The 27,291-nt window shown below is 43.5% G+C and overlaps 2 protein-coding genes across 2 annotated transcripts; one reads left to right on the plus strand and one right to left on the minus strand.

Moving 5' to 3' along the window:
* Window positions 1–259: 259 nt before the first annotated feature.
* Window positions 260–26,158, plus strand: LOC115310187 (actin-related protein 3). Its single transcript, XM_029968486.4, has 12 exons — window positions 260–523; window positions 1,842–1,897; window positions 2,327–2,451; window positions 6,321–6,431; window positions 10,962–11,057; window positions 13,091–13,198; window positions 14,919–15,062; window positions 16,583–16,756; window positions 16,898–16,990; window positions 21,444–21,569; window positions 24,601–24,684; window positions 25,351–26,158. The coding sequence occupies exons 1-12, from the start codon at window positions 480–482 to the stop codon at window positions 25,444–25,446; spliced, it is 1,257 nt and encodes a 418-aa protein (XP_029824346.1). The 5' UTR covers window positions 260–479; the 3' UTR covers window positions 25,447–26,158.
* Window positions 26,136–27,238, minus strand: LOC115310188 (cilia- and flagella-associated protein 298). The gene has a single exon (XM_029968487.3). It carries the CDS (start codon window positions 26,930–26,932, stop codon window positions 26,186–26,188), a length of 747 nt encoding a protein of 248 aa, XP_029824347.2. The 5' UTR covers window positions 26,933–27,238; the 3' UTR covers window positions 26,136–26,185.
* Window positions 27,239–27,291: the final 53 nt, after the last annotated feature.

The following is a 27,291-nucleotide window of genomic DNA, read 5'->3' on the forward strand; positions in this document are numbered from 1 at the left end:
TGTAGTTGATGATTCATTTTATTTTTCCGTGGATAAATAGACCCGATAAATAGGCTGTTCCAAAACTCGATGCGCCTCATTGCGTTGTAATGCCGCGTTATGCTCGCAAATATTTGACTTTAAGGAGTGACAGATACTGCAGAAAGGCAACAGTGCCTAAACAGGAAAACAACTAAAAATACTTTTTTTTCCTTTCTTTTGCCGACTTAAAAAATTGGCGCAATCACTAAAGTATAATTTATATGGGTTAGGTGGCGCTAGTCACCACTCAAATCTGGTACCTGACGAATTATCAATCTATCCGTATGAAGAGAACTCTACGCATGCGCTGTGCGAAGTGATAAAGCGAGCCGCTCAGGCGAGTGAGGCCAACGAGGGGCGCAGCGTGCGCGTACGTCTGCGACTGGCTTCCTGCGACCCGCGACTTCCCTTGGGCCGCCCCCAACGCCTCTAGGACTGAAGTCGGTTTTCTTCGCAACATGGCAGGCCGTCTGCCAGCGATCGTGATAGACAATGGCACCGGGTAAGTTCTCAATTTGTTTTCTTCATCTGATGTTAGAACGAAACTTTTCATCCGCCCACCAGTCTTCCAACAGTTTTGTAAATCGTGGACCAGACCGGCGCTCGATCTCGCGTTGGCTTTTTCACTCGTACCCGATTAACCCGGCTTCGTGTGAATTGCTGATTTCGTCCACTTTAAATGTTAGGCGTCGCTCAACGTACGCGTGGAAACTGAAATTACAACTCCACGAGCATCGTAAGGGGTGTGTAAAAAAAAATAAGGGCGACGTGTGAACGTAGTGTTGCAGGGTGTGTCTTGCTGCCGCTTCCAACACATGAGTAATTTCCTTTCTGATGAGTCTCGCTATGCAAATGTATCTGGGAGCTGCAGTTTCACGCATGAAGTTTATGCAAGTCAAGGTGCTCGCTGTACTACGAAGGGCTCCATAAATACTGTTTGGATGGTTCAATCGTTTCGATGTTATCCGAAATAAGACGGTCGTTATCCACTGGAAGTTTGAACCACGGGAACAGCCGGCTTATCTTACTCCTTGTTGATGGAAAAATAAATTATTTATTTTTCCTGAGTGTGTGCATTCTTGTAAAACAGAAGAGCTTTTTTTTTTTTTTTTTAAATTTTGGAGCAAGATTTATAGGTTCTTGTGCTGAGCCACCGATGTGATAGTTGTGAAAGACAACACGTTTTCCGGATTGTGTTATCATACTTTATCGAATAAGGGCGCGGGCGAGCTGGGGAGCTATGTTGCGCTTTTTGGACTCCCTGGGGGGCTATGTTGCGCTTTTTGCACTCCCAGGAGACTAGGGAGAGGGAAGTGACGTCAACGACACAGCAAACGCAGATTGGGTGTTGATTTCGTTTTCTTCTGTCAACATCCAATCTGCATTTGCCTTGTCGTTGACGTCACTTCCCTCTCCCTAGTCTCCTGGGAGTGCAAAAAGCGCAACATAGCCCTCCAGGAGACTAGGGAGAGGGAAGTGACGTCAACGACACAGCAAACGCAGATTGGGTGTTGATTTCGTTTTCTTCTGTCAACATCCAATCTGCATTTGCTCTAGTCGTTGACGTCACTTCCCTCTTCCAAGTCTCCTGAGAGTCCAAAAAGCGCAACATAGCCCCCCTGGTGTTGCATAGTAGGACTTTGTCGACATGTACCTTCTACGTTCCGCTGTCTTGGAAGACCCAGAGACTAATTTTGCTCTTACCTCCCCTTGTATTCCCATTTATCATGCAAGCTTGGTGTCTTTTCTATTGCCTGGTTTCGTTTCGTTTTACAAAATGTCTCAAGTGTATCCCAAATTGACGACCACTTTTCGAACAGCTACACAAAGCTTGGATTTGCTGGGAACAAGGAACCACAATTCATCATACCATCTGGTGAGGAATTCGAAATTTCTCATTGTGTTTACATATCCGTCGCTGCATCACAACTTTTGTAAAACACATTTGTTCTTGAAAGTATTGAAAATGCACTGGCAAGTCCCGACTCACAGGAGTTTTACTTATTTTATTTCTTGTTCTCTTATGAAATGTTTAATGATCATTGAGCTCGGCAATTAAAACTTTGTCATGTAATTTGTATCGCATATTCATGGACTGCTGCAGTCTCGTGAGTTTGCATGAGTAATTAGCAGCAAGAAAGTATGTTTGCTTCTTCAAAGCACACTTGAGTCAGCTTTTCTACTACACATATTGCCTTCCTGCATGAAATGTAGTGGATAGCACAAACAAAATACACCAGCAAAAGCAGTGCAAAGGCAATGCCTTTATGGGGTAACGAATTCTTCTGCGTTTTTGTTTCTTCAGCCATAGCAATACGTGAGAGTGCCAAAATTGGAGACCAGGCAACCAGAAGACTAGCCAAGGGAATTGACGACTTGGATTTTTTTATTGGGGATGAGGCTCTTGATGCTTCTGGCTATGCTGTAAAGGTAAGCACCAAATGGAAGTGTATATCTTTCAATCTTATGACTTCTCTTGCGTTTATCCCACCGAAGTCCAGTTTCTTCTGCAGAAGTTTCGACAGTTTAGAGGGTAACCTTTTGGCGCACCTTGAAATTGAATTGTTTAACACTTTCAATCGCAGTACTCTGCAGTGTGCCATGAAAGCCCTGGTAACTGCCTCTATGACTGTACAGTTACTAAGCTCCAGTGTCAATTTGAATGTTTTCAGTAAAACATTTCTTCTGAAAGAGTGCGGGAAACTGGGCCAAAAGCAACAATAAATTTCCCCTAAAAAATTTTAAATAGTTTTTAATCATAGAAATACGATAGAACCGAAACTAACCTGCAACTTTGCTGTTCTGCCATCTTCTGACGTCAGATGTTGTTTAAATATCAGCACATGGGCAGTTTGAGCCTGTTTCTCCCAGGGTCAGCAGTCGGAGGGCCGTCGTCGCGATTGTCTGTGGGAAATAATGGCATGCAATTCATCAAGCTTGTGTTACTCAAGCAATGACCAGCAAAGGTTTTAAGTTTTTCAGCACAAGATTTCAGGCTATTCGCCGTTCACATTCGATCCACTGACATGTGGACTCGGATGTCGCTTCTAAGCAGAATGGCATGGAAGGTTTTATTTGCTAGCAAGGTGTGAACTGTTTTCTACCAAGACGCAAACGTTGTGTCGGACAGCTTGGACCCACTTCTGTCCCAGAGACTTCTCGTTCGGAAACCAATAAGATGTCGCTCTGCTGCTTTTTTTCCTGGTGTTATTGCAAACCACAGCCCATCACCCCTGCCCCCACCCTCCATTGAAGGCCACAAACAGCCTAAACCAGGCTCAGTTCGCAAAACCACACACGCTCACTATCACCACAACACCGTGGAGTAGGGAGCGTTCTCTGCTCTCGGATACAACATTTGACGTCACAAGTGCCCCTTCTCGCTGTTGCCAGTAGAGCGACTACAAGTGATTCTGAGGTTTACGCCTAAACTTTCAAATTTATTTTCTCGAAAGAAAATCAATATGTTGTATGAATGTTTCGTAGACATACTCACTGGTGGATGTTTAGCACATGGTGAAAATTTTATAAAATTCAACGCCCATCAATATCTTGCCTCAGCTTCTCTTTGAAGGGAAGCTGGAGCACTTTTCGAGAGATCTGAGTTAGGAATAGACTTCTATAGCTTTTTGTCCCATGAATTCAGTTACGGCACTTAACTTGAGTAAAAGTAAACATAAACCGCATTTTTTTTTTTTTTTTTACAAATATGTGCAGCGATTGACGCAGGGCGAGCCTCTCTGCTGCCTCTTACCTGTCCAAAATGTTGTAATGTCATCATCCTTGAGCCAGCTTAGTAGTTAGCGAGGGTCGTCTGATCCTGCTGCTGACGTCACTCTTGCTAGTATTTTTTTCGCCGCTCTCCAGCGCTCGGTGCCGCAGCGGGCTACGTCGAATATTGGGGATTACGATGCACTGAAGAAATTGTGCAGCAAACTGCCGGGCAATTGTGTTGCACGTGAAACGTTCCGGTATCGCTCCGGCACGTTGCCGAGCCTGGCACCTACACTCATGGAGCTCTTCATCGGATAATAACGGTTTTCCAGAACCTCCCATATTCGCCTAAACCAGCCAATCGCCGTTGATCACATGACCTTTTTACCATCCAAATGGCGTCAATCCAAGCTTTGCGGTCGATTTTAGGGGCTTCACTAAATCTGGCGACCCAACGCACCAACATTTCACGTTGAGACAACTTTGAAAGTGCCTACATTAAAGGGATACTACAACGAAATTTCGGCGCTTATTTTTTGTCTATACGTGTTCAAAAAATCAGTATCGCATCAGACTCACCAATATCTTGTTAAAAAAGATACGAAAAGGAATTTTAAAACAAACTATTAGCAAAGAGCACCTGGTGGATGTTGCTAAAGCCTCGTTTGTAATGCTCGTCTAGGAACCTTGACAGGTTGTGACGATAACTGTCTCGCCTAGAACTATACATGTTTTGAACCTGACGTCATCCCGGCAGCTTTGCAGCCAGCAGAAGGGAGGAGGGGAGAAAGGAACTCCCCACTCAACGGAACTCTCGTTTGTGTGTCCCAGAGGTCGCTATTCTCCCTCTACAAGATTATAGAAGATTAACCTGTCACTCGAAATTCACACAAAAGCAGCTTTGTGGTTAGTTGCGGTGGCCAGATCACTGGCGTGCTTCAACCGCTTCGGTGGCTGGAACAGCTAGGGCATCCTGACATCAGCCTCGCCGCAGCTTTGCTCATCCCAAGACAAACTGTCACGATTGCGCCAAATGTGATGTGGCCTCCGCTAGCTGCTCTCCGAGCGCTTGTCGGAGTGGGCCGTTTTTAACAAAAATACAACCATCGGGCTCAAAATACAATTGTGCGATTGTCATCTACGGATATTGTGGATCATATTCAGCCCATTTCTGAACACGACGAGTGTATTTGAAATTTCGTTGAAGTATCCCTTTAAAACTTGCAGTTTTTACAGCGGAGCTCTTAAGGGCTAGTTTCCCCAGGATCGTGTCCGCCAGCAAACAAATGTCGACACAACACTCTGGACAGCTACCGCCATCTATAGCGGCAACCAGACAACCGGCTTGCCGGTTGTCTGATGGCCGCCGTCACTCGTAGATGGCGGCAACCTTTCCAGCCTTTCCACTCTGGCTTGCCGACTTGCGGCCGGCCATTACTTCATTCCCACCAAAGTACAACTTCGCTGGTCTTCCTTCTTCACCAGAGTGGAAAGGCTGAAAGTTTTCTTCCTAATTCAACAACCTCTTTACCTTCCCTTTAAAGGGGCCCTGCAATCATATTTAAGCAACTACCTTTTTTGCGGTTTTCACGTCTCTTGGGGTCAGGGCAAGCCAGCGGGCACGGAGAGAGTAACTAAATATCAGTGCGTCATATTTTAACCGGACGACGCGGAAACCACCTCCACCGACGAGGGCGACCTGCGGTACCGAAAGCGCGCAAAATGTGACGTGTTTGGTCCTAGGCTTACTACTGGTCAGAGCCGCTAAAAGCTTTTTCGTAGTCGAAATACAAAATATAAGTGGCGCGAACCGTTTCAATTATTTATAAAAGAAGCTTTTGTTCAGTATTTTAGATCAAAAAAGAAACAAATGCAGTTTATAAAGTACGGAAACAAGGAAAGACCCATCGACATATCCGGCACCAAGCGGCGGAAAAAACGGCGCATACTAGAAAGAACTAGTGGGATGAGGCTACGACGAACGGCCAGCGTAGAAAAGTCCCAGATGTACGAGGCGGCGCTGCGGTCGTATACCGGCTCAACGATCCGACCGATACCGAGCGTCCCGAAGGCCTTCGGCGCGGGCCCTGCTGGTGATTTGGCCATTTGGCGGTATGGTAGCGCGAAGTGGCTCCCGTTCTGAACTGATCTTTACCCCGTGTTTGCTGTCGTTTGTGGCCAAAGAAGTGCTATGCCGAAATAGTCTTTAATCGCGCAGCAAATGCAATGCGAGCTGCCCCGGCCGCCCGCGTCATACAGCCTATCCATCACATGCTTTAGTGGCGCCCTCTCGAGCCGTTGACCTGGAGTGCGGCAACCGTGAACGCTCGATGAGCTCACTACCCCCCCTCTAGTTCACGGCCACTCAAGCCAGGACCTACTACGTCATGAAGGAAGTTATTTTTTGCTTGTTTTTGTAATTCTAATTCGCCTATAACTTTTAAAATAAAGCGAAATTAGAGAAAAGAAAAGTTTGATTAAGTTACTACGTTCAGTGCGCTCAGGTTCGGTGCAAATTAAAACCAGTCAAAAAGTCATTGCAGGGCCCCTTTAAATTGAGAAGAGCATTTTTCCTTTTGCCCTAGTACCCCATTCGCCATGGCATTGTGGAAGATTGGGACTTGATGGAACGTTTTTGGGAGCAGTCCATTTTCAAGTACCTGAGAGCTGAGCCTGAGGACCACTACTTTTTATTAGTAAGTTCCTTCTTGATTCCTATTCAAGTCCAAATTGCATGTTTTTGGATGCATTTCTTTTGTGGTAGTTGAATTTTCACTTGAAAAAGAAATATCACTGATTCTAGCAGCCGGCTATTGGAAACAGCCATAAGGGCTGTTTCCAATAGCCAGAACTAATTCACTCGTACAGTTTTAGCTGAAATCCCACTGAAGTCGGGTGACAGGTTAAAGGACACATGCAAAGGAAAAAAACATTTTTTTTAGACAGCTTAGATGGAAAAAGGATGTCATAAAACGATTTTACAACGAAGAAAAAAAATTTTTAGAGCTATATTTACGGCGCTATACGAATTTGTAGTTGGCGCTCGCGGGAGCCGCCGCTGGTCACGTGGTAGGCCCGCGCGCCGCCGCGCTGCGTCGCCGCCGCACGCTGAGCGTTCTGCGAACGCCGCTTCAACGCGTTTCTCCACGCCGCCGTCGCCGCCGCCGCACAAGTTCGTCTGCTTCGGGGCGCCGCCGCCGTCGTCTGGCCGGCGCACAGGTCTATCACGTCTGCTTGCGCTTTTTCAGGAGTTTCCTTTGGGCTTTAAAATATACTTATTCATCTTAGTTTTTTGTTATACTTCAAACAAAGATGAATAAGTTACTTTTAGAGGCCATAGGAAGCTTCCGAAAGAACGCAAGCACCACGTGATAAATAAAGACCAGTCACGTGATAAATACAGACCACTTTTCCGCGGTGCCCGCGGGCGCCAACTACAAATTCGTTTTGCGCCGTAAATATAGCTCTAAAAATTTTTTTTCTTCGTTGTAAAATCGTTTTATGGCGTCCTTTTTCCATCTAAGCCGTTTAAAAAAAATGTTTTTTTCCTTTGCATGTGTCCTTTAAGGGTTCACAGGAAGTTCCTCCCACCCCTTTCCACTACAGCATAGTGAAAGCTGGAGAGGAGGTCGCCTCCTCCAGCGTCTGCTCTTCTGAAGTGGAAAGAGGTAGGACGAGCTTCCCCTGAACTTAACCTGTCAACCAACTGTAATTGTAATAGTGTAAAACCCTTCATTTCTGTGTCCCCAATATTTTGCAAAGTGGGCCGAGGGCTGATATTTGTGACCATTAAATTTTTCACATTCTGAAAGGCGGAAGTTTCCTCTCTAGACAATAAAAATATAGTATGCATGCACTTGAAGTTGGCGAATTTTCCAATTTGCAAAAATTGGAGGCTTGCAAGCATTAAGTTTTTTTACAGTATTTTAAACTGCAGATAAAACTAATATTCATGGATGAAGAAAGAATAAATCAATTAAAACAGGGACAACACAACCACAATGAAAGATGTGGTTGTGTTGTCCCTGTTTTAATTGTTTTATTCTTTCTTCATCCATGACTTAAACCAACACGCTCTTCTCCCAAGCAAACTAATATTGTTTGTGAAAAACAAAAAAGAAACAATGCCTGTATTGTCATTCTTGCCGGCGATCTTAATTATCCGGGTGTTGACTGAAAAGAAGTGACAATTTTGTCTTGTGTGGCTCCAGCGAAGGTGTCAACATTTATTGACGGAGTGAATAGCTGTGGCCTATCCCACAAAGATAGAGAACCTACAAGAATAAATTCTGTTTTGGATCTTGTTTTTACCTCGAATGTTGATGATACGAGATTGATTCATATTCTTAATAAAATAAGTGATCATAACTTAGTCCTGGGTGAAATGACTCGTCCAATAGTAAGTAGAAAAATTACCCCTAATATTACTAATGTTTATAACGAAGTTAATGAAACTTCTCTTAACCAGTCACTTGAGTGGTTTGCTTCAGAATACGAGCTGAACTTCAATGAAAGAACTGTCGAGTCTACCTAATTTGAATATTACTTGAAGAATAATGTAGGAAATTGATGTCAAACTTTGTACTTCAGATTGTTTTAAAGGTGAATGCTGATCAACCTTGGTTTACGAATATACTCAGAAAATTGTATAATAGAAAGAAATGTCTCTTTGCTAAAGCTAAAAAGACCAGTCTTGGATGTGCTTTTCAAAAATATTCAAATTGTTTAAGAGATTTTAAATGCAGCATTAAGAAAGCAAAAGATAAATTTTTCAAGCAAGATCTTCGTAACTTGTTAACATCCAATCCTCGTAAATTGTGGAAAATTATATGTGCCAGGAAAGATGACTCCTTTCCTAAACTATGCCATTAACTTAACCAAGTGCTAACCTGGAATTGGCTACCGTCTTCAGCTACTTTTCATCAGTGTTTACCTTAGAAAAATTGCGACTATCTTGTGATCAGATATGTAGAATTTCTACTGTTCAGTGTGAACCCATCATCTTCCACCTATACGGTATCTTGAATGTAATAGAAAAACTCTCCTCCAGCTCTGCTCCCGATGCCTACAATATCTGTCCAAAACTTCTCAAATTAACAAAACACATATCCTCCCACCTTTTTTCTTCTTTATTTCAACTGTCTCTTGACTTGGCCACCTTACCCGTGGACCGGAGATTTGGGAGAGTTACCCATTTTTAAATCAGGAAACGAAAATGACTACTCAAATTACAGACCCATATTAGTAACTAGTGTACCTTCAAAATGGTGGAACATGTCATCTACTCTCCTATTATAAAATATCTGCCAGAAAATAATTTAAGATGTAATAATCAGCATTGTTTCAGGAGGGCAATATTCTTGTGAGACCAAGCTTTTCGACTTTGTTGCTGACACAACAACTTTCACTCGTCTATACCTACTGATGCCATTTTTATTGATTTCTCAAATGCATCCAACACTGTTCCTCACCAACGACTTTCGTATAAGCTTTCTGAACTAAACATTCATCCTTCTATTATACTCTGGATAGCTGAATTCTTAACTAACCTGACGTAAGTGGCAAGCAGTATATCTTGGGGCCAGGACAAATCGAGCCCCCCTTGATATCTGGTGTTCCAGGACATCGTTCTGGGACCGCTTCTATTCCCTATATATATATTAATGACTTTCATCTAACATCTTCCATCAGGCTTTTAGCAAACGATTGTTAGTTATCGTTGTATTGCTAACCCCAATTGTGTTATTACAACAGGATTTAAATATATTTTCAATATGTGACTACTCCTCGGTAATGCTGTCCCTTGAAAAAGTGTCAAACTATAAATATTTAGGTGTCACATTTTCTGACGACCTCACTTGGAATACTCATATTGTCACAAATGACAAGTGATGAGGCGGTGAATGACTGAGTAAACTGAATGTTTAATAAGGCGAACTTCTACCCAAAAATGAAAGGAAAAAGATAACAGAGCGTCGCGGGCGTCGAAGGCGGCGAAGCAGCAGGATCGAACGCTGAGGCGAAACTGACTGCGGCTCGCCACGCGGAGCCCCTTATGTACACGCGTGGGGTTCTGGAAGAATCGGCGTAGAAAGTTCTGCGTGTAGAACATTCTGACCTCAAACAAGCAACACGGTTCTCGAATTTACCAGAACATTACGTCAGAGTCAACAAAAATGTGTCCCCGCGGCCAGGAATGGAACACTGGCTTTCAGCGTGGAAGGTGCGCGTGATAACCGTTAGGCCACGAGCGCGCTGCCTGCTTGGTCTGCTGCGCTCGCGGCAATATTACTGCTATAGTGGCTAGTGCTTGTAAATCCTTGAGATATATTAAACATAACTTGCACCTCTGTTAAACTAACTTGGATCTATATTGGACTGCGCTAACTTTATTTGGTAGCCTCATCAATCCTATCTTATTGACCAACTTGAATCGGATTATAACAAGGCAAGTTGTTTCATATCACATGATTACTCTCGAAAATACAGCATAACTGCACTAAAATCTGCTTTCCACTTGAGCCCATTGTCTGAAAGAACTAATCTGTCCTGTCTTGTCATTTTCCACAAACTATTCTTTTCCTCCTCTTTTTGTGACTTTTACTGCCAACCGCCATCACACATTTCCATGTGCCTTGACCATAATCTAAAAATTAATCCACTATTCGCAAGGACTACTAAATTTATGAACTCCTTACTGGGTCTTGCCATTAATAACTGGAATTCTCTTCCTCAAATAATTGTAAATGAAACTAATCACAATAAATTCAGAGATCTTTGCAAGGCACACCTCCAAACAATTCATAATTAACATGTTTAGTTACCATCACCCTTTGCTCCTTCTTGTTTTTTTTTTTTTTTTTTTTTTTATTATTATTTTTTTTTAAATATTTGTATACACCATGTTGTTCCTTATTAATCTACTGTTCGTTTTGGATTTACCTGTTGCTCAAATTTGTCTTCTTGTCCCCCCTCATGTAATTTACTTCCCATGTACCTTTGAGGGATAATGAAATGTTGAATGTCATTAAAAAGTGAGCTTTGGCTTTGTCACTTTTATTTCGTCATCAGGGACTCTGGGTTCGATGCAGACCCCAGTGTTCACACCCTTCACGAATTCTAGATCCCAGACACTGGAGTTGTAGCTAATGTCCGCATCTGGAGTTGTAATACTGGAATCTGAAATTGTAAAGCATGACATCATAGCACCAAATTCAATCTTTTAGACGGAGCCTCCCCTCAACACCCCTGAAAACCGGGAGTACACGGCCGAGATCATGTTTGAGTCATTCAATGTTCCAGGGCTCTACATCGCTGTACAGGTATGCTAAGCCTCCCTTCCAGCAGCTTGTTGTAGTGACTGAATCCATGCTCATTTTTAGACTGTCAGTTATTGTTATTAAAAAGTGCTTTCCATGCTAAATCTCCTTCCCCAATGTCTTAAGGGCACCGAGGTGTATTTTGAGGTTGCCTTTTTATTGTGCAGACTTCATCTGCATGCCCTAAGCATCTTAGAAAAACCAACATTAAAATCATGCATGGCCTTTTTCTCCATTAAAATTCAGCCAAAGATTACAACACACCCCTTTTCCTGAAATATATCCTGGGAAGGGTTGTAACACAATGTTTGGTCATCTTTTTAATAGGAAAAAAGACCATGTGTGTTTGTAATTTTGGATTTACTAAGATGCTTAGGGTCCAAGATAAAATTTGCACATAAAAAATTACTGCAAGATCCACTTTAGTGCCCTTTTAAATGATGTGGCTTGTGTAAGCACATATATATTTCATATAAAATGGGGAAGCTAGACAAGTGTTGAATTCAAGCTGTGAAATTAGCTGATTAACATACTAAGTAAATAGTTAATGTATTATTGACCGATTAATCGCTCAAAAGTGGGCCCCCCTCTAAAGGCCCATTCACACTCTTGCGACCTCTTAGAACTGGGTTCCTTGAAACCTCTTGTAACGAGAGGACACACTGGTGCCATCTATTGGGTAGCAGTGTAAACTTAGCAGTCCGGCATATTTTCTATTTCTCTCGCATATAATCTTTGCTTTCTTGGCTCGAAAAACTTTTGTCAATGTTATAAATGAGCCTTTCTTATAGGTATTACGCACATTTGACCTCGGAAATCCCGCGAAACCTTCGCTCTTGTAAAATGCAGTTCCAGGGTCACCACATAGATGGCGCCAGCGTGTCAGTATGTTCTCTCGTCCTATGAAATTTTAAGAGGTTTCAACAAATCTCGTCTCTCTCGGTCGTACTCGGTTGCAAGAGTGTAAACGGGCCTTTAGGGGTTGTCAAGGGCATCATCTTCGTCCCTGTAGAGAATTGCTGTGGAATAAGTGCAAAATTTGAAGCCGAGTGTTTTCTGGCCTTGCTCCAATAGCCAAGCAGATCCTATCTGTCCCAGCCACTTCTGTGGACCCCTAAAGAAACAGGGTAACTTACTGCATTCAGCATACGTAAATCCTTTTTTTTATCTTTTTTTGTGCAGCTGGCAGAATTAAGTTGCAAGAAAATTGCCAGCAGAAATTAATGTCATACTCATGTATATGAGAGTTATTATATACGTAATTCAAAAACACAATTGGTGATGAATTGTTAATTTTGTCTTGTCTGTGTAAAAGTTTGTTCCATAAACTGGCAACTTGAGATCAGTAAAAATTTCTCTATATGGTTCTTTGTCCTCTCCCCTATATCTTTCGTCAGCATGGCAGTGGTATGTCAAACAACCCAGTAAATTAAATGGTGTAAATTAGAAAAGGAACAAAAACCTATTGTAAAATATTGGGCAAGCGCCCACTCAAAATTGGGAGATAATCACAAAAAAATGGGGGGTGTGCGCTTGCCTGGTCATTAATTGTACATATAAATGTACTGTGCATATTTTCTCAGTTCTCGCAAATTGGGGCCTGGGTGCTTAGTGTGGAATGGGCGGATGCACAGTATTCTATGGTAGTGTGTTGCTGAAATGCATCTATTTTAATCTTCTATTTATAATTTCACACAAATAACAAATCTGTCCACTTCAATATTCGACTGACTAATGGATAGAAGGTCATCAATTCATTAGTTGAAATTTCTTATTTTGTGTGCAGCCCTAACCTACCCATCTAAAGGAACATTTGGTGATGGTATTAGGTCTTATTGTCCTGTTTTTTTGTGTAGGGGGTAATTTATATGTGATCGACTCGGGACGACTCTCCAGACCAGGGGAGCTGCTCTCCAACTCAAACAATTGTCAACCTTTTGATGAATACCTCGGTGGAGGCCACGCTGGAGGGATGTTGTTTAGTTAGAACTGATGCACAATCCCTCCTAAAGATTTTGCCCTTTTTGTGATTGCAGGCAGTTTTGGCCTTGGCTGCATCCTGGACATCTCGCCAAATGGGAGAGCGAACCCTCACTGGCCTCGTGATTGACTCAGGAGATGGTGTGACACATTGCATTCCAGTTGTAAGTGTTCTTTTTTTTAATTATAATTGGCATAATTTTTACGCTTTTAGGCATCGAGGCAGGAAGCTTCTGGAGGTGACACGACACCATCAGAGGAGAAGCAAGAAGTGTGGAGGGACAAGCCTCCAACAATGACCAAAACAGCTGCGGTTTTGGTCATTGTTGGGGGCGTGTCCCTCCACACTTGTGGCTTCACCTCTGGTGGTGTCGTGTCACCTCCAGAAGCTTCCCACCTCTATGCTTTGAGGTTTGTAGTTCTTAGGGTCTTGGCAATTTACCTTGTTGCATGTGTTTTGTCATTTTTCTAAGCAATAAAATCGACGAACCGTAAAAGTCCACACCAAAGCCTTTATACTATCTATATAAAATTATGGGTTCTCATTCAATCGTTCATGATTGAAGCAGAAGTCTCCTTTGTATCTCGTTCATTAAATGCTACGAAAGGGGTGGTTGGAAGATGGATGTTGCGCATTTTAAATGTTCTAATAGTGTGCAAATTCTGGTTTGAATCGAAAAGCACTGTGTCAATCGCAACTTTCGCTGTTTGAGAGAGCCATGACAACCGTTTCAAGGTTGAAGCTAGGCTTGATGCTACGCTATTTGATTTGGACCAGTGCCACTATTTGCACACTTCTACCTAATAGGCCTCCATGTTGGGAAGAGCTTGGGTGTGATGTATTAGGTATAGGAAAAGAGGAACTGCTTAAGGACAGGGTTGGAGATTATGCCTGAAGACATTTGTGCTACCGAATGCTAAGAACACTCTAGCTGATAATTTATCACTGGACAACCTCGTGTTAATGATGTCGGCGTGCAAGTTGACCAATCTCTCTTTCCCAAAGCTATATGAGAGGCAGTTGGCAGATCTTCAGTGAGGCTGGCATTATGATGGAAACAGGATGTCTAACAACCTGGAAAACTGGGAAATGTTGGAGAACTTGGCACGTCTGGAAAAGTCTGGGATTTCTACCACAATCGGCAAAAGTCAGGGAAATGGAGAATTCCTTTCTCTAAGCGACAGCAAAAGGCATGCGTTTGGTGCGACACACATTGCAGGCAACTTAGTCGGTATGCTGATGTGAATATTTGCCCGTGAACCGTAGTCTTGGGAGAACCGGGGGATTCAAACTGAATCGCCTCGTCTTGAAATGCACGCTCCAAGACGAACGTGCCCCCCCTTTTCATCATTGCATCCTTAAACGGACTGTTCCTGTGTATGGCACCTTTGCCGAATAGCTTCATGACACGAGAGCTTGTCTTTCAAGCTTCCCCATTTCCTCTTTAATGGACTGTTTCTACGGGCTGTGTCCAGCAGATGGTTGAGTTCATTTCTACTGCTCGACTGACAACATTTCGAAGTTCAAAATGGAAAAGCTGTCAAATATACAAAGTTAAGAAAAAAATCTGCACTTTAGACACAATTTGTCTCCTTAGGAGCCTGTCAGGGAGTTTTGAAAAGATAGTTAGGGAAAAACTGGAAATGTTGGAAAATTTGAATGTAATTTTTGTAAACACTTTGGGAAAGTGTTAACAAATAAGGATCAAAATGACTCATATCGGCTGTTGTCGCTAAACGCAGTGACATGTGCAGTGTTAGCTCCACTCTTGCATCAATGTTGCTAAGTTGCATGTCTCTTGAAGCTGTTATGTGCAAGTGAAATGAGCAGCGTTACAGTGTGTATTTGTTGCATATTTCATTGTATGTTATATCATATTTCAGGCCGAGGGCTACGTAATTGGCAGTTGCATCAAGCACATTCCCATTGCGGGCCGCAATGTAACTTACTTCATTCAGAACCTTCTGCGTGAGCGCGAGGTTGGCATTCCACCAGAGCAGTCATTGGAGACTGCCAAGGCCATCAAGGTAGTGTTAGAGCTCAGAACCATCTCTTGGTTTTAACATTTGTGCAATTTTGTGACTTTGTATCTATTTGTAAATAAGCCTTCATGTTTACTGTAAAGTTCCGAAAGAATGACTACCCAAAATTAAGAGATAAATGGTGAAAAACATGGGGTGGGCTATCTTTGTGGTTGCCACAGCAAAACTTTTTCAAAAATTAATGATACACACAAAGACATTGGCTACAGACCATGTGACGCGAGAACTGATACCGCAGATCACGGACTCCGCAAATTCGCCTTTCATGATGCGATAAACACGTGGGAATTCACTACGAACTTCTGTGTCACGGGAAAGGATACCGCAGGTTGCAGACGCTGCAGATTCATATTTCACGGTGCGAAGGGCCTGCGGAAACCTGCCGAGGAATTGCATCTCACGGGAACTAATATCGCGGATGCACCAGTTTCAAGTTTTATGGTTCAATAAACACGCGGAAGCCCTCTACAAACTTGCCTATCACGGGAACCGATATTGCACGCGCAGATCGTGGGCAGAAACGCAGCAATCCACTGCAAACTCTTATGTTACGGGAACAAATACCGCAGATCGCGTGCACAGCAGAATCATTTCACGATGCAATATACACGTGGAACCTACTCACGTGAAATCAAGATCGCACACGCAGATCGTGGACAAAAACACTGGAATCCGTTACAAACCTTGTGTCATGGGAAGAAATGCAACAGATTGCGGACGGAGCAGATTCGCATTTCACGGTGCAACATACATGCGGGAACAACTCTCGTGTTGCGGGAGCTGATATTGCCACGCGCGCAGCTGGCCAAGTAGGGAGCGCGCGCGTGGCCTAACGGTTATCGCGTTTGCTTTCCACGCTGAAAGCCAGGGTTCGATTCCTGGCCGCGGAGGCACATTTTTGTTGACTCTGTAAAGTAATGTTCTGGTAAATTCGAGAACCATGTTGCTTGTTCGTGTTCAGAATGTTCTACACGCCGAACCTTCTATGCCGATTATTCCAGAAGCCCACACGTGTACATAGGAGGCTCCGCGTGGCGATCTGCATTCAGTTTCGCCCCAGCGTTCGACTCTGCTGCTACGCCGACTTCGATGCCCGCGACGCTCTGTTATTATCTTTTGTACCCTTTTATTTTTGGCATAAGTTCGCCACATTAAACGTTTATTTATTCCTGTTTATTTCTTGTTTATTGGCCACCACCAGTGACAATATCACACGCGCAAATCGCAGACAAAAACGCAGTGAACCCGCTATGAAGTCGCTTGTCAGACGTGCTGGTACAGCTTATTGTGCAGTTGATGCGATTCCCGTCGGACATCGCGTGACGTCCGACGGGAACGGGATGGGCAATGTTTTGGAATTTTTATGTCAGATATTTAGCCAGAATAACGGGATGGGCGATCTCTCGGGGGCGGGCATTCCTTTGGAACTTTACGGTAGGTGTTTGGGCTTGTCCAGAAGCCTATCTTGTATGTTGTGGTTGACATTTTTTTTGTCTGACCTTTAGGAAAAGTTGTGCTACATCTGCCCTGACATTGCTAAAGAATTCTCAAAGTATGACCAAGAACCCAGCAAGTGGATCAAGAAGTATGATGGCATAAACACTGTGACTAAACAGCCGTTCAGTGTGGACGTTGGTTACGAGCGCTTTCTTGGTCCCGAGATTTTCTTCCACCCAGAGGTGAGTGTGACCTAACAGTGTCCTGCTTTAGCTTTCTCATAAATGACACACACTAAATTGAGTGCTTGTTACTTCTGATGGTGAGCTGCACAGCACTTTATGGCATGTCATGTAATTTCTTGATCCCTTCCTTGTTTTCAGTTCTCCAACCCTGACTTCACAACACCCATATCAGAGATTGTGGATACATGTGTGCAGAGCTGTCCCATTGATGTACGTCGTCCCCTCTACAAGGTTGGTGGCTGTTTGATCGGTTCCTCTTTTGTTATTTGCACCAGAGAGGTGGTTGGGGCAACATGTTAGGTTGTTTGTACCCCTAGTGTTGGGTGGTTTTGTGTTGTGATTTTTGGAGTTTCTATAGCTGTCAGAGTGCAGCACTTTTCACGTTTGGGATCTTCAGGCGAGGACTTGAGCAGCTTTTAGGATGTAGTCCCAAAACGGGACAAGGGACTGTTGAACTTAGAGGAAGGATAATAGATAACATTCTTTGTCATTCAGAAGCATTGAAGGGATTGTCCAGTCGAAACCGGAAGTACTTAAGTTTTTGCGCTTGTTACGTCGAGAGCGCCTTCATGTAGATGAACGTAATTTTTATTTTGATACAGTCGAACCTCAATATAACGAACTTCAATGTAACGAAATCCTCGATTTAACGAAGTATTTTATTTTTCATAATTTCTTGCCCATAGACCCCATGTATTTTTAGTCTCTATATAACGAAGTCGATTTTGCTGCTATTTCAATATAACGAAGCGCCATTGCCATAGAAGGCAATAAATAAATCAACTCTAAAAAACAACTTCACAAAAAAATTGTGGTTAAAAAAAAAATTGCGCGCAAACGCGAGTGCTTGATAGGTTACTTCACGGGGACAGGCCTTCCAACGTTCCTAGGCTGCCCGAGGATGCGGCGCCGGTAGCGCCGGCGAGGCATGCGGCAAAGCGGATTCCGCGGGGCTGGCCAGAAAGTGCCGAGCAAAAAGTTAACACGGCATAACAGCATCACCACTGACATTCACTGATCATCATAGTCCACTGTACCGCGGGTAGCGCGGGAGCCAACTTCAGCGGGGGAGCGACGTGATGGTGCGACCGCGCACCGCGCGACCGCACGGGCAGTGCCATCTAGGAGAAGACCGAGAAGACCGATTATCGTCTTGCGAGCGTGATGTAAAGCAAAGGCGCAAGCACACTGTGGGCGCAAGGGGGCAAGTAAACTGTGCGGTCAAGAGTGCTGTGTAGGTTGGAAACATTGGCACCGCCTAAACTGCCTAAACTAAACAGCTTTATTTTTTAACCGGGCGGTTCACTCACGTGCTTGCTGCCATAAGGAAACGTAAAGTTCTTTCTTTGGATGAGAAAGCAAACGTTTTGGACGCCATCCTGAAGAAACTGCCGAGATCACGAGCACTCGGGAAGTGCTCGACGCAATGGACGTACTGAGGAGGTACACGGCGTCACATGGGCAGCAAGATGCCGTGTAAGCGCTCTGGGCGCTCGAACGCCAAATGACGCCGCTGCTACTGTCGGACAAGGCGCAAGCAAAACTCGCGGACTACTTTGCCCCTAAATAAACGTCATTTTCGGTGATTTTTCATACCCGTAAAATGTTTCGGAATTTTTTTTTTTTCGCATGCTAAAGCCAAATTTCGATTTAGCGAAATTTCAATGTAACGAAGTAAATTGCGAATTTTACCGACTTCGTTACATCGAGGTTTAACTGTATATGATTTCCCGTTAGTAATTAAACCTTTCATGAGCATATGTACGAAACTGCATCCCGAATTTCACCAGTGTCAATGGCTGACATTCGTAGCTGCTGCGTGACGTCACAAAACGCAAAGGTTTGTCGGATGGTCGAGATAACAAGCGTTGGTCGACGGATGTCTCGTAGTTTGTTTCGAATTATATAGTCTCCTAGGCTGTACCCTACTTAAATATGATTCTTTTAATGCAATTCCCAAGCGTGTGCAAAAAAAGTCATGCCTTTTAGCAGAATATTACTCGAGAACAGCCATAGGCTTTGAGCGAACGTATGCCGTCTCACGCAAACACAACTGCGACGGCCACCCATCGAACTAGGAGCGTTTGCAAAGCAAAGGATGCAGATTTCGCCTCTGAAGTGCCAACTAGGTACACGATGCGGCATCTGGGTACACATTTCGGCGGATCCACTGGATTGGTGTGATGAGGCTGCGGGTCGTTCCCTCAGAGGCGATGATCGCGGGTCGAAGGCAAAGGGCGAATCGTTCAAATGCATGTCGTCACTGTACTTGTACGAGCTTCTTGAATTGTAGCCACGCTCTATTTCCACATGCGGGTCAAATAGAATTTGGCTGCATGCGTGCTAGATATAACTTCTGGTATCGTTTCCAGGTGGTCTAGCTTCGGTTTCGCTGCATAATCAAATTGATTTATCCGATTTGGGCGGGGAGTGGATGGACGTAGTTTAATATTGTTTGCACAGCATCACACCCCAGCTTTTGAGCCTTCTGTCCGCTTAGAGCTCAGCTCATAGCTCTCTTCTGTGAGATGATTGCTGCATAAGCGGCATCTCGATCTTGACAAGAACCCAGTCCCTACGCACGGCGATAATCCATTTTGCTCGTCACTGCACGTCTCCCGGGAAACTGTGGAACTTCATGTCTTGGCTCACATGTGGTGTCCGGTGGTTGTGGCACCCTACCGTGCAACAAAAATCTCGCCCAACCACATAACAAGTCGAGCACAACAACAAAAACGAAGCACGCTGAGGCGTTCATTCGCAGGCAAACGACGAGACAGAAATGCTTGCTTTGTGTTGTGTGACGTCAGAGCTCCAATGTTGCCACCGAAAGCAGCGTTTATGCTAGAGTGCGATTGGAGCAATATAAATTCAATTACTAATGCAGAGGGGCATATAAAATTCAGATATTGCACGTACGATGGGTCTCGAAGCAATAACAATGATGTTCAGTTGTTTTCTCGAATACAAAATTAGACCGGACAATCCCTTTAACTATGCCAGTGAAGTAGTGGGACACATGTGTTAGCAATGCTTCTATATCACTTTCCGAGAAGGAGTTGTTACACCTAGTCTCTACTCGAAGGTAACAAGTGTCTTAGAGTTTGAAGTCAGAAGAGGATGAAATACCACACCGAATAGGAGCTGTCTTACTTAGCAGCAGAAAGAAAACAAAGTGTGATGCCAATTTTTTTCTTTCCTTCCTTTTTTCCCTTTCTTTTTCTTTTCTCTTTTTTATCCATGTAAAGGAGGAAGACGAAGAGTTTGTAGTCAGCGCAACATGAGAGGTTTCTTTTTTATGGTTTGCATGTAGTCCGAGTGTGTGAGACACCTTTTGTACTGTTACCTTTAGGTCTTGCATAATGCAGTTTTCTGGAAATACCTACCGTAGAATACCGTGCATCCGCCCATACCACATTAAGCGCCCATATCCAAATTTGTAAGATCTGAGAAAATATGCACAGTACATTATTTATATGTAGAATTGATGACCGGACAAGCGCCCATCCCCCATTTTTTTTATGATTATCTAAAAATTTTGAGTGGGCGCTTGCCCGGTATTTTACGGTAGGTATCCACTTATCTATGTTTTTTTTTTTTTTTGTCTTCAATGCATCTACCGTAAAATCCCAAAAGATAGCCCACCTAACATGAAGAGCAGTTCGGGTGAAGATATGGAGAGGGCTAACTTTCAGTGTACAATCGAGAAAAGTTTAAAAATTGCTATTTTTAGGTCGTGCCCTTCCAAGCTTGTTTTGGTGGCGAGGGGCAATGAAGCAAAGATGACTGTTATTCTCAGTCAGCAACGTTTGCTTATATCCCGCCAGAGCTGACTAGCTGCATTTACGCCGAGGCCATCATTGATCCCAACACTATTATTACTACGAGTGGTCTCTATCTTGGTGTTTAAAAAATAATATATTGCAAATGAAGCAAAAAAGTAAGGGTGGGCTATCTTTTGGGGGTGGGGCTTCTCTCGGGATTTTACGGTAGGCATACAAAGAAAATTTGATGAATGATGGAGTATCATTTTGCCAATTTTAATAAAAAAGCATCTGTAAACCAAGGTTTCGGAAAACCTATCTGGAGATGAAATATTGCCACGCGCGCAGCTGGCCAAATACGCAGTGCGGTTGTGGCCTAACGGCTATCGTGCTTGCCTCTCACGCGAAGAGCCAGGGTTCGATTCCTGGGAGTTACGAGTCATTTGTTTATTCTTGCAATTTAGTGTTCTGGTAAATTCGAGAATCCTGTTGCTTGATCGAGGTCCGAATGATCTACGCGTCAAACTTTCTACACAGATTGTTCCAGAAGCCCACACGTGTACATAAGGGCTCCGCGTTCCGAGCCGCAGGCACTGCGACGCTCTGCTGTTATCTTCTGTTTCCTTTTTATTTTTGGGCACAAGTTCGCTTCATTAAACGTTTAGTTTACTTCACTTTTTGTCGCCTCGTCACTTGTCATTCGCGACAATATATTAGCACCATAAACGCTTCCACACTTGTACTGAACTGTATCCAGCTCATTTTGAGTGTCTTAGCTATTTCATCACTGATGAGACTGCTTGCTTACGGAAAGCACAGGGATCATGTGCAGTTGGAATTATTCATAAACCTTGGAAAAGCCTGTTCTAGGCTTTTACAGACATCAGTGTTTTTGATGAGCTGTTTGTTGCTTCCTGCAGAACATTGTCCTCTCTGGTGGCTCCACAATGTTCCGTGATTTTGGCCGCCGCCTGCAGCGCGACCTGAAGCGTGTTGTTGATGCACGGCTCAAGTTCAGTGAGAAGCTGAGTGGAGGCCGTATCACGGTTAGTTGTTGCTTGGATTGAAGAGCATAGAACAAGCAGCCACAGCATGAGATGATAGACTTGCTATTCTATCCCGACTGCAGTATAAGAGAGAACCATTTTTTGTATATGCGAGTGTTCCACAATGTAGACCACTTTCGAAATTGCACCCTCTTTTGATAGATCTGGAAGTACTGCACAGTAGTGTGTGCTAAGACGCTATTGAGCTGACAGTACATAATATGTGCAAGAGTTATTTTCACCCATTCCATGTGTTGTTGGTGATAGAAATGCATGTTTTGTGGCGTTGGCTCTTCTGTCATATTGCAGCGTTTTCAGAGCTTTGAGGACATGTGATTTTTTTAAGGTCTATAATATGACAACCATTTTCACAAGTCCTACATATATCAGAAAAAAAAATATTTTTGCTAGTTGAGGAAATTACCAGTCATGGGCACATTACTGCTAAAATGTAAGTGTTACAGTTACCCAGGGAAAAAGATTAGGAGACATTTAAAAGTAACCTTCCTTATTATGCCTTTAAATTAGAATAGACTCTTCGTAAGACATTGTGTTGTTCACTGTAGTGAATCTGATTTTTTGAGAAACTAAGATTCTCCCAATAATCAATATTGACATGTTTGGTTCTTCCTATTTCAATCTTTACCATGAAAGTCTCCCTGAACAAGATCATAATTTAAGGCACTATCTGAGTAAATCCACTATATGATAAAGAATTTATAGTTTCTTTACAATCACCAAGATTGGTCCTCTGAAAAAAGCACTCGCTTCCTCCGCCGGACGGAGAAGAGAAAAATGCTTTAGAAATGCCACGATTTGTTTCAACTGCGTGCGCTGTGGGCGATGTACCATACACAGCAGGCACGGACACAAACGTCTCTATCGTCCCAGTTGGCGGGACCAGCTTGACCAGTATGTTTTGATAACGTATATCTAATCTAAAATGTACTTACACATATCTTAAGGGATACTTCAACTAATATTGAAATATGCCCGTCTTGTTCAGAAATGGGCTGAATATGATCCACAATATCCGTAAAGCACGAGACACATGCGCGAAAAATCCATCCGTTCCGACGTCCGATCCGGCAGTACGACTGCCTGATCTGAAAAATTTGGTCGCTTCAGACGTCTGATCGGCGATCCGGCGTGCGTCCAACGTGCCGGATAGTTTCGCACGGCGGACGAACTGTCGGAAGCGTCCAGCCAATGACAGCACAGCTAGCGCGAACGTCATGATGATGTACTGGGTCTGGCGAGACGAACACGATAACGGGACGGGCGAGGGGAAAGAGTATCTGCCGGACGCGTGAATCCCGCTGACCCATTCGACAAAGATGGCCCCAGCAAAGAATGCACGCGCTAGCGAGAACGAGCTCGTAATTTCGCTCGTGCGAGCTGAACTGTCAATCTGGGACCAGACCCTCGCTGGAGCGCTTGGATCTCCTGGGGCCTGGGCTGAGCCGAATGGATCGTCGTGTCGCATGCAAGGCCCGAAGCGTGTGTCTCAAACTGTCGTGTGCGGCAATTCGGAGCGGCGTTCGGACTGTCGGTTCGGACGATTCTGCCGTCCATGTGTCTCGTGCTTAAATGACAATCGCACGTTTGTATTTTGAGCCTGACGGCTGTATTTATCGTCGTAACGGCCCACTCTTGCAAACGCTCGGAGAGCATCCAGCAGAGAGTACGTCGCATCCGGCGCAATCGTGACGTAGTTTGTCTCGGGACGAGCTAAGCTGCGGCAAGGCTGATGTAGTCGGGATGCCCTAGCCATTCCAGCCACCGAAGCAAATCTGCTTTTGTGTGAATCTTGAGTGACTGGTTAGTCTTGTATAATTTTGTAGAGGGAGAGTAGTGACATCTGGGACACACAAAAGAGAGTTCTTTTGAGTGGGGAGTTCCTCCCTCCCCTCTTCTCTTGTGCTGGCTGTAGAGCTGTCGGGATGACGTCGGGTTCAAAGCATGTATAGTTCTAGGCGAGACAGTTATCATCACTAGCTGTCAAGGTTCCTAGACGGGCATTACAAACTAGGCTTTAGTGACATCCACCAGGTGCTCTTTGCTAATCATTTAATTTGTTTAAAAATTCCTTTTTGTCTCTTTTTTAACAAGATATTGGTGTGTCCTATGTGGTACTGCTCCTTTGTACACATATAGACCAAAGAATAAGCACCGATATTTCTTGTAGTATCCCTTGAATGCTCCATATGAAGGGGAAAAATTAGTAATGCTCTGCGAGAAACCGGACTTTTTCTACTTTGGTTTTTGATGTGAAAACAAGTATAGTGACAAGTTACTGTCCAAGGCTGGTTGGTACACTGGAATAGCAAGTAAGAAAGCAATAAAAAGCAGCTTCCAAGTCATAGCAGATGTTTCACATGGGAAGTTTCCCTCTAACTATAGTGTTTTTGTGCTAGCGTCACACCCTCTTGCACGTTTCAGCCTATTTGGCTGTATGCATGGTTATCTTTAACTATGTAGCTGAAACTAATAATTTTATTTTAAGGTGATCTTTGTACAGGCTTAAGGCCCGTTCACACTCTTGCGACCTCTTAAAACTGGACACCTTGAAACCTCTTAAAACGAGAGGACACACTTCCGCTATCTATTGGGTAGCAGTGTAAACTTGGCGGTCTGGCATATTTTCTATTTCTCTCGCGCATTATCCTTTCTTTCTTGGCTCGAAAAACTTTTGTCAACGTCATAAACGAGCCTTTCTTACAAGTATTACGCACATTTGACCTCTGAAATCCCGCAAAACCTTCGTTCTTGTAAAATGCAGTTCCAGGGTCACCGCATAGATGGCACCAGAGTGCCAGTGTGTTCTTTTGTCCTAAGAAATTTTAAGAGGTTTCAAAAGGTCTCGTCTCTCTCGGTCGTACTCGGTTGCAAGTGTGTGAACGGCCCTTTAGATTAGAACAAAAAGCAATCCTCCCTTTCTTTCTTTCTTTTTTTTTTTATTCACCAGTTGTTTGACAGGAGGCTCCATTTGCTTATGTCTAATTTCTTCTTTTTCCTCCCCACTCCAAAGCCCAAACCGATGGATGTGCAGGTGATTTCTCACCATATGCAGAGATATGCAGTCTGGTTTGGTGGCAGTATGCTGGCCTCTACGGTAGGTTTCTTTGACTCCCTGCCATTTTTGTTAATTTTTTTTTTTTTTTTAACTTCCTTCAGTATTCTGTGGGCCATATTCTGGTTAGCAGGGACTGAATATAGTGGCTAAAATACGATATGTGTTAAAAGGACCCTTAATATACCTTTATTTGAAGATAAAAGTGGCATTAACTCTGATGTGGATTTCACCCGACTAGAAATGTTTTCAAATCAAGGTATCTTTTAATTTAGTGTGCCGTTTAAATTTAGTGAGTGCACTCTGTGATGGAGAACACTATCTCTCCAGAAACAAACCCAGTCTAGTTCTTGGAACAGCATGTGCATGCAATAATGTAGGACTCAGTCTTGTGAAGATCAACTTCAGGGTTGAGGTGGAGTCTGTCCCCAGAAGTTGGTGTCCAGGGCAGTTTTCTGTCATTGTCTAGCTGTATTTGTGCTCATTTCTACTAATGGCTTCTATTATATTTTTAAATTGTTTTATTGAGTTGCATGGTCCGGATGCATACAATATGCTTTCAACAAAACGAAATGCAAGTTCAGCATGGTGTTGAAAGGCATTATGCTCTACTTTTACCCTCAATCAATGGTGCATTAAAGAGAACTTTTCTGTCAATTTTGACAAACCTCCATTCTGATTGCCTCTTTTTCTGCCTTTCTTTTACAGCCCGAATTCTACCAAGTATGCCACACAAAGAAAGCGTATGAAGAGTGTGGCCCTAGCATCTGCCGCCATAACCCAGTGTTTGGTGCCATGACGTAGGGTGCATTTCAAACCACTGAATCCATGTTCTGAATAGAATGGGTGACACATTGGTGGTCATTGAACTTCAAAATGGATATTTCATACGAATTTGTATACATCTTTAATTTCGAAGGTTCCTTTTTCTTTTTTAAGTTATATGGTGTAACTTGATTGTGATTTTCAGTACAGCAGTCGCTACAGCTGGCAATATTTTTTTTTCTTTTAAGGACTCTCAATCAATTTTGTTGTGCTGTTTAGCTTAAGTTTCGCATTGTTTTTTTGTTGGTCAATGGATTTTGTAGTGTCCAGCTCCTTTCGTTTGACTGTTCAATCTGTAAAGTTCATTACGAAAGTTGGCAAGTAAAATTATGCACGTATGTAATAACTTATGCAGTTGTTTTTACTTTTGAACATCACTTTTCTTTAGTTTGGCCAAGCATTGAATCTTTCTGCTTGCCATTGTTTTTAGCAACTCGGTATTACAATGGGAACAGAGATAAAGTATGAATTTTGGAAAACATTTACACTTCTCTTTTCTGTTGTATTGCAAGTTTTCACCTTTACCTGAACTTGTGTTTCAACAAATGAAGTCGGATCTGTACACTTTTCTAACGAAATCTGTTGAGTAAGTAGTAACATGTTTGTAGCCTGCAGTGGTGTATAAAATGCTAAGCTTTGTGAATGACTGAGAACGACCCTGGGAGTAATAAAGTGGATATTGATTCGTTTATTTCCCCGACTGATTTGAAAAGAGCCCTCAATGCTTCCATCTCACTTCTGAGAGTCCATACATGGATCTCTGGAGTGTTCTCGTATCACGCGGCAAGGTGCTAGCTTCGGTTTCCAGGGGATCTGATTCATATTCTCTCTTCAACCGCGCGAGAAGGAAGTCCTTGCAGGCCTCGTCTGTAGCTCTCGTCTGGTGCATCACTGACGATGAAGAGAGCGTCGCTATGATCGTAGTCTTCTCATTGCTGCCGACGAAGTCGCGAAGTTCCTTGTCCTTCGTCAACTCTTTGCCGGCCCACCAGAGCTTGGCATCGTTTTCCGCGAGCCTTCCTTTAACATCCGCGCCGTCTAGGCTCTCCAAAACTGCCCGTTTAAACTGTGACAGCTTATCTGGAAGCTTCAGCACTGAGAAAGTACTTCGAAACATCTCGTCCGTGCTCGCGATCAAATCCCTAGTGATGCATCTCCCAGATTCCAGCTGTTGTCTCGAAACACGAGCTCTCGCTTCCGCCGCCACCTTCGATAGGACGTGTGCGTTGCTCAGTTCCATCTGCAGCGGTGGACGTTCTTCGACCGTTGGAGCGTCGTGTGAAGAAACTGAATCGGATTCGAGGCGTCTTGTAAGTTCTTCCAGACTGTCGATCGCGGAACGTATTCTCAGGATTCCATTGTAGATGCGCACCATCTCCGGCAAAAGGTCGGCGAGTTGTGTTGTCAGCGGCGATTCTACTAGGAATTGAATATCGAAATCGCACTTCACCTTTATCTTGACCATCTTTGCACGTCAGTCAGTCGATAGCGCGTAGCACAAACCCTACCCACAGTTATGTATGGTCGACTTGGTCGAAATCATGGCCGCCAGTGGAAATCGTCAAAATCGACGAGCATGTGATCAATGATAATGTTAAAAAAAATATTGCACATTGCAACTGAAATTGTACTATATTGGAACAATTCAAACTATATTATTATAGCTAAGGGATAATCTTAAAAGAGCGCAGTTTTTTTATTTCTTTTAACTCGTGAAACCGCCCTTTCACGAGATATGGGGGAACTAACCACTTTTTCTGTTCGAGTCCTTTGGTCCTCTGATCGAGGACCAAAGACGCTGGGGTTTCCAGACGAGAATGGAAG

This window comes from Ixodes scapularis, unplaced genomic scaffold (genome assembly GCF_016920785.2).
Source record: "Ixodes scapularis isolate PalLabHiFi unplaced genomic scaffold, ASM1692078v2 PGA_scaffold9__187_contigs__length_104089568, whole genome shotgun sequence".
Classification (NCBI taxonomy): Eukaryota; Metazoa; Arthropoda; class Arachnida; order Ixodida; family Ixodidae; genus Ixodes; species Ixodes scapularis.

Excerpts from the sequence above, each read along its gene's own strand:
- LOC115310187 (XM_029968486.4), top strand. The coding sequence starts at position 480 with ATGGCAGGCCGTCTGCCAGCGATCGTGATAGACAATGGCACCGG. Across the intron at positions 16,991-21,443 it reads TACGTCGTCCCCTCTACAAG|AACATTGTCCTCTCTGGTGG; the intron begins GTTGGTGGCTGT and ends TGCTTCCTGCAG. Across the intron at positions 21,570-24,600 it reads TGAGTGGAGGCCGTATCACG|CCCAAACCGATGGATGTGCA; the intron begins GTTAGTTGTTGC and ends CCCACTCCAAAG.
- LOC115310188 (XM_029968487.3), bottom strand. The coding sequence starts at position 26,932 with ATGGTCAAGATAAAGGTGAAGTGCGATTTCGATATTCAATTCCTAGTA.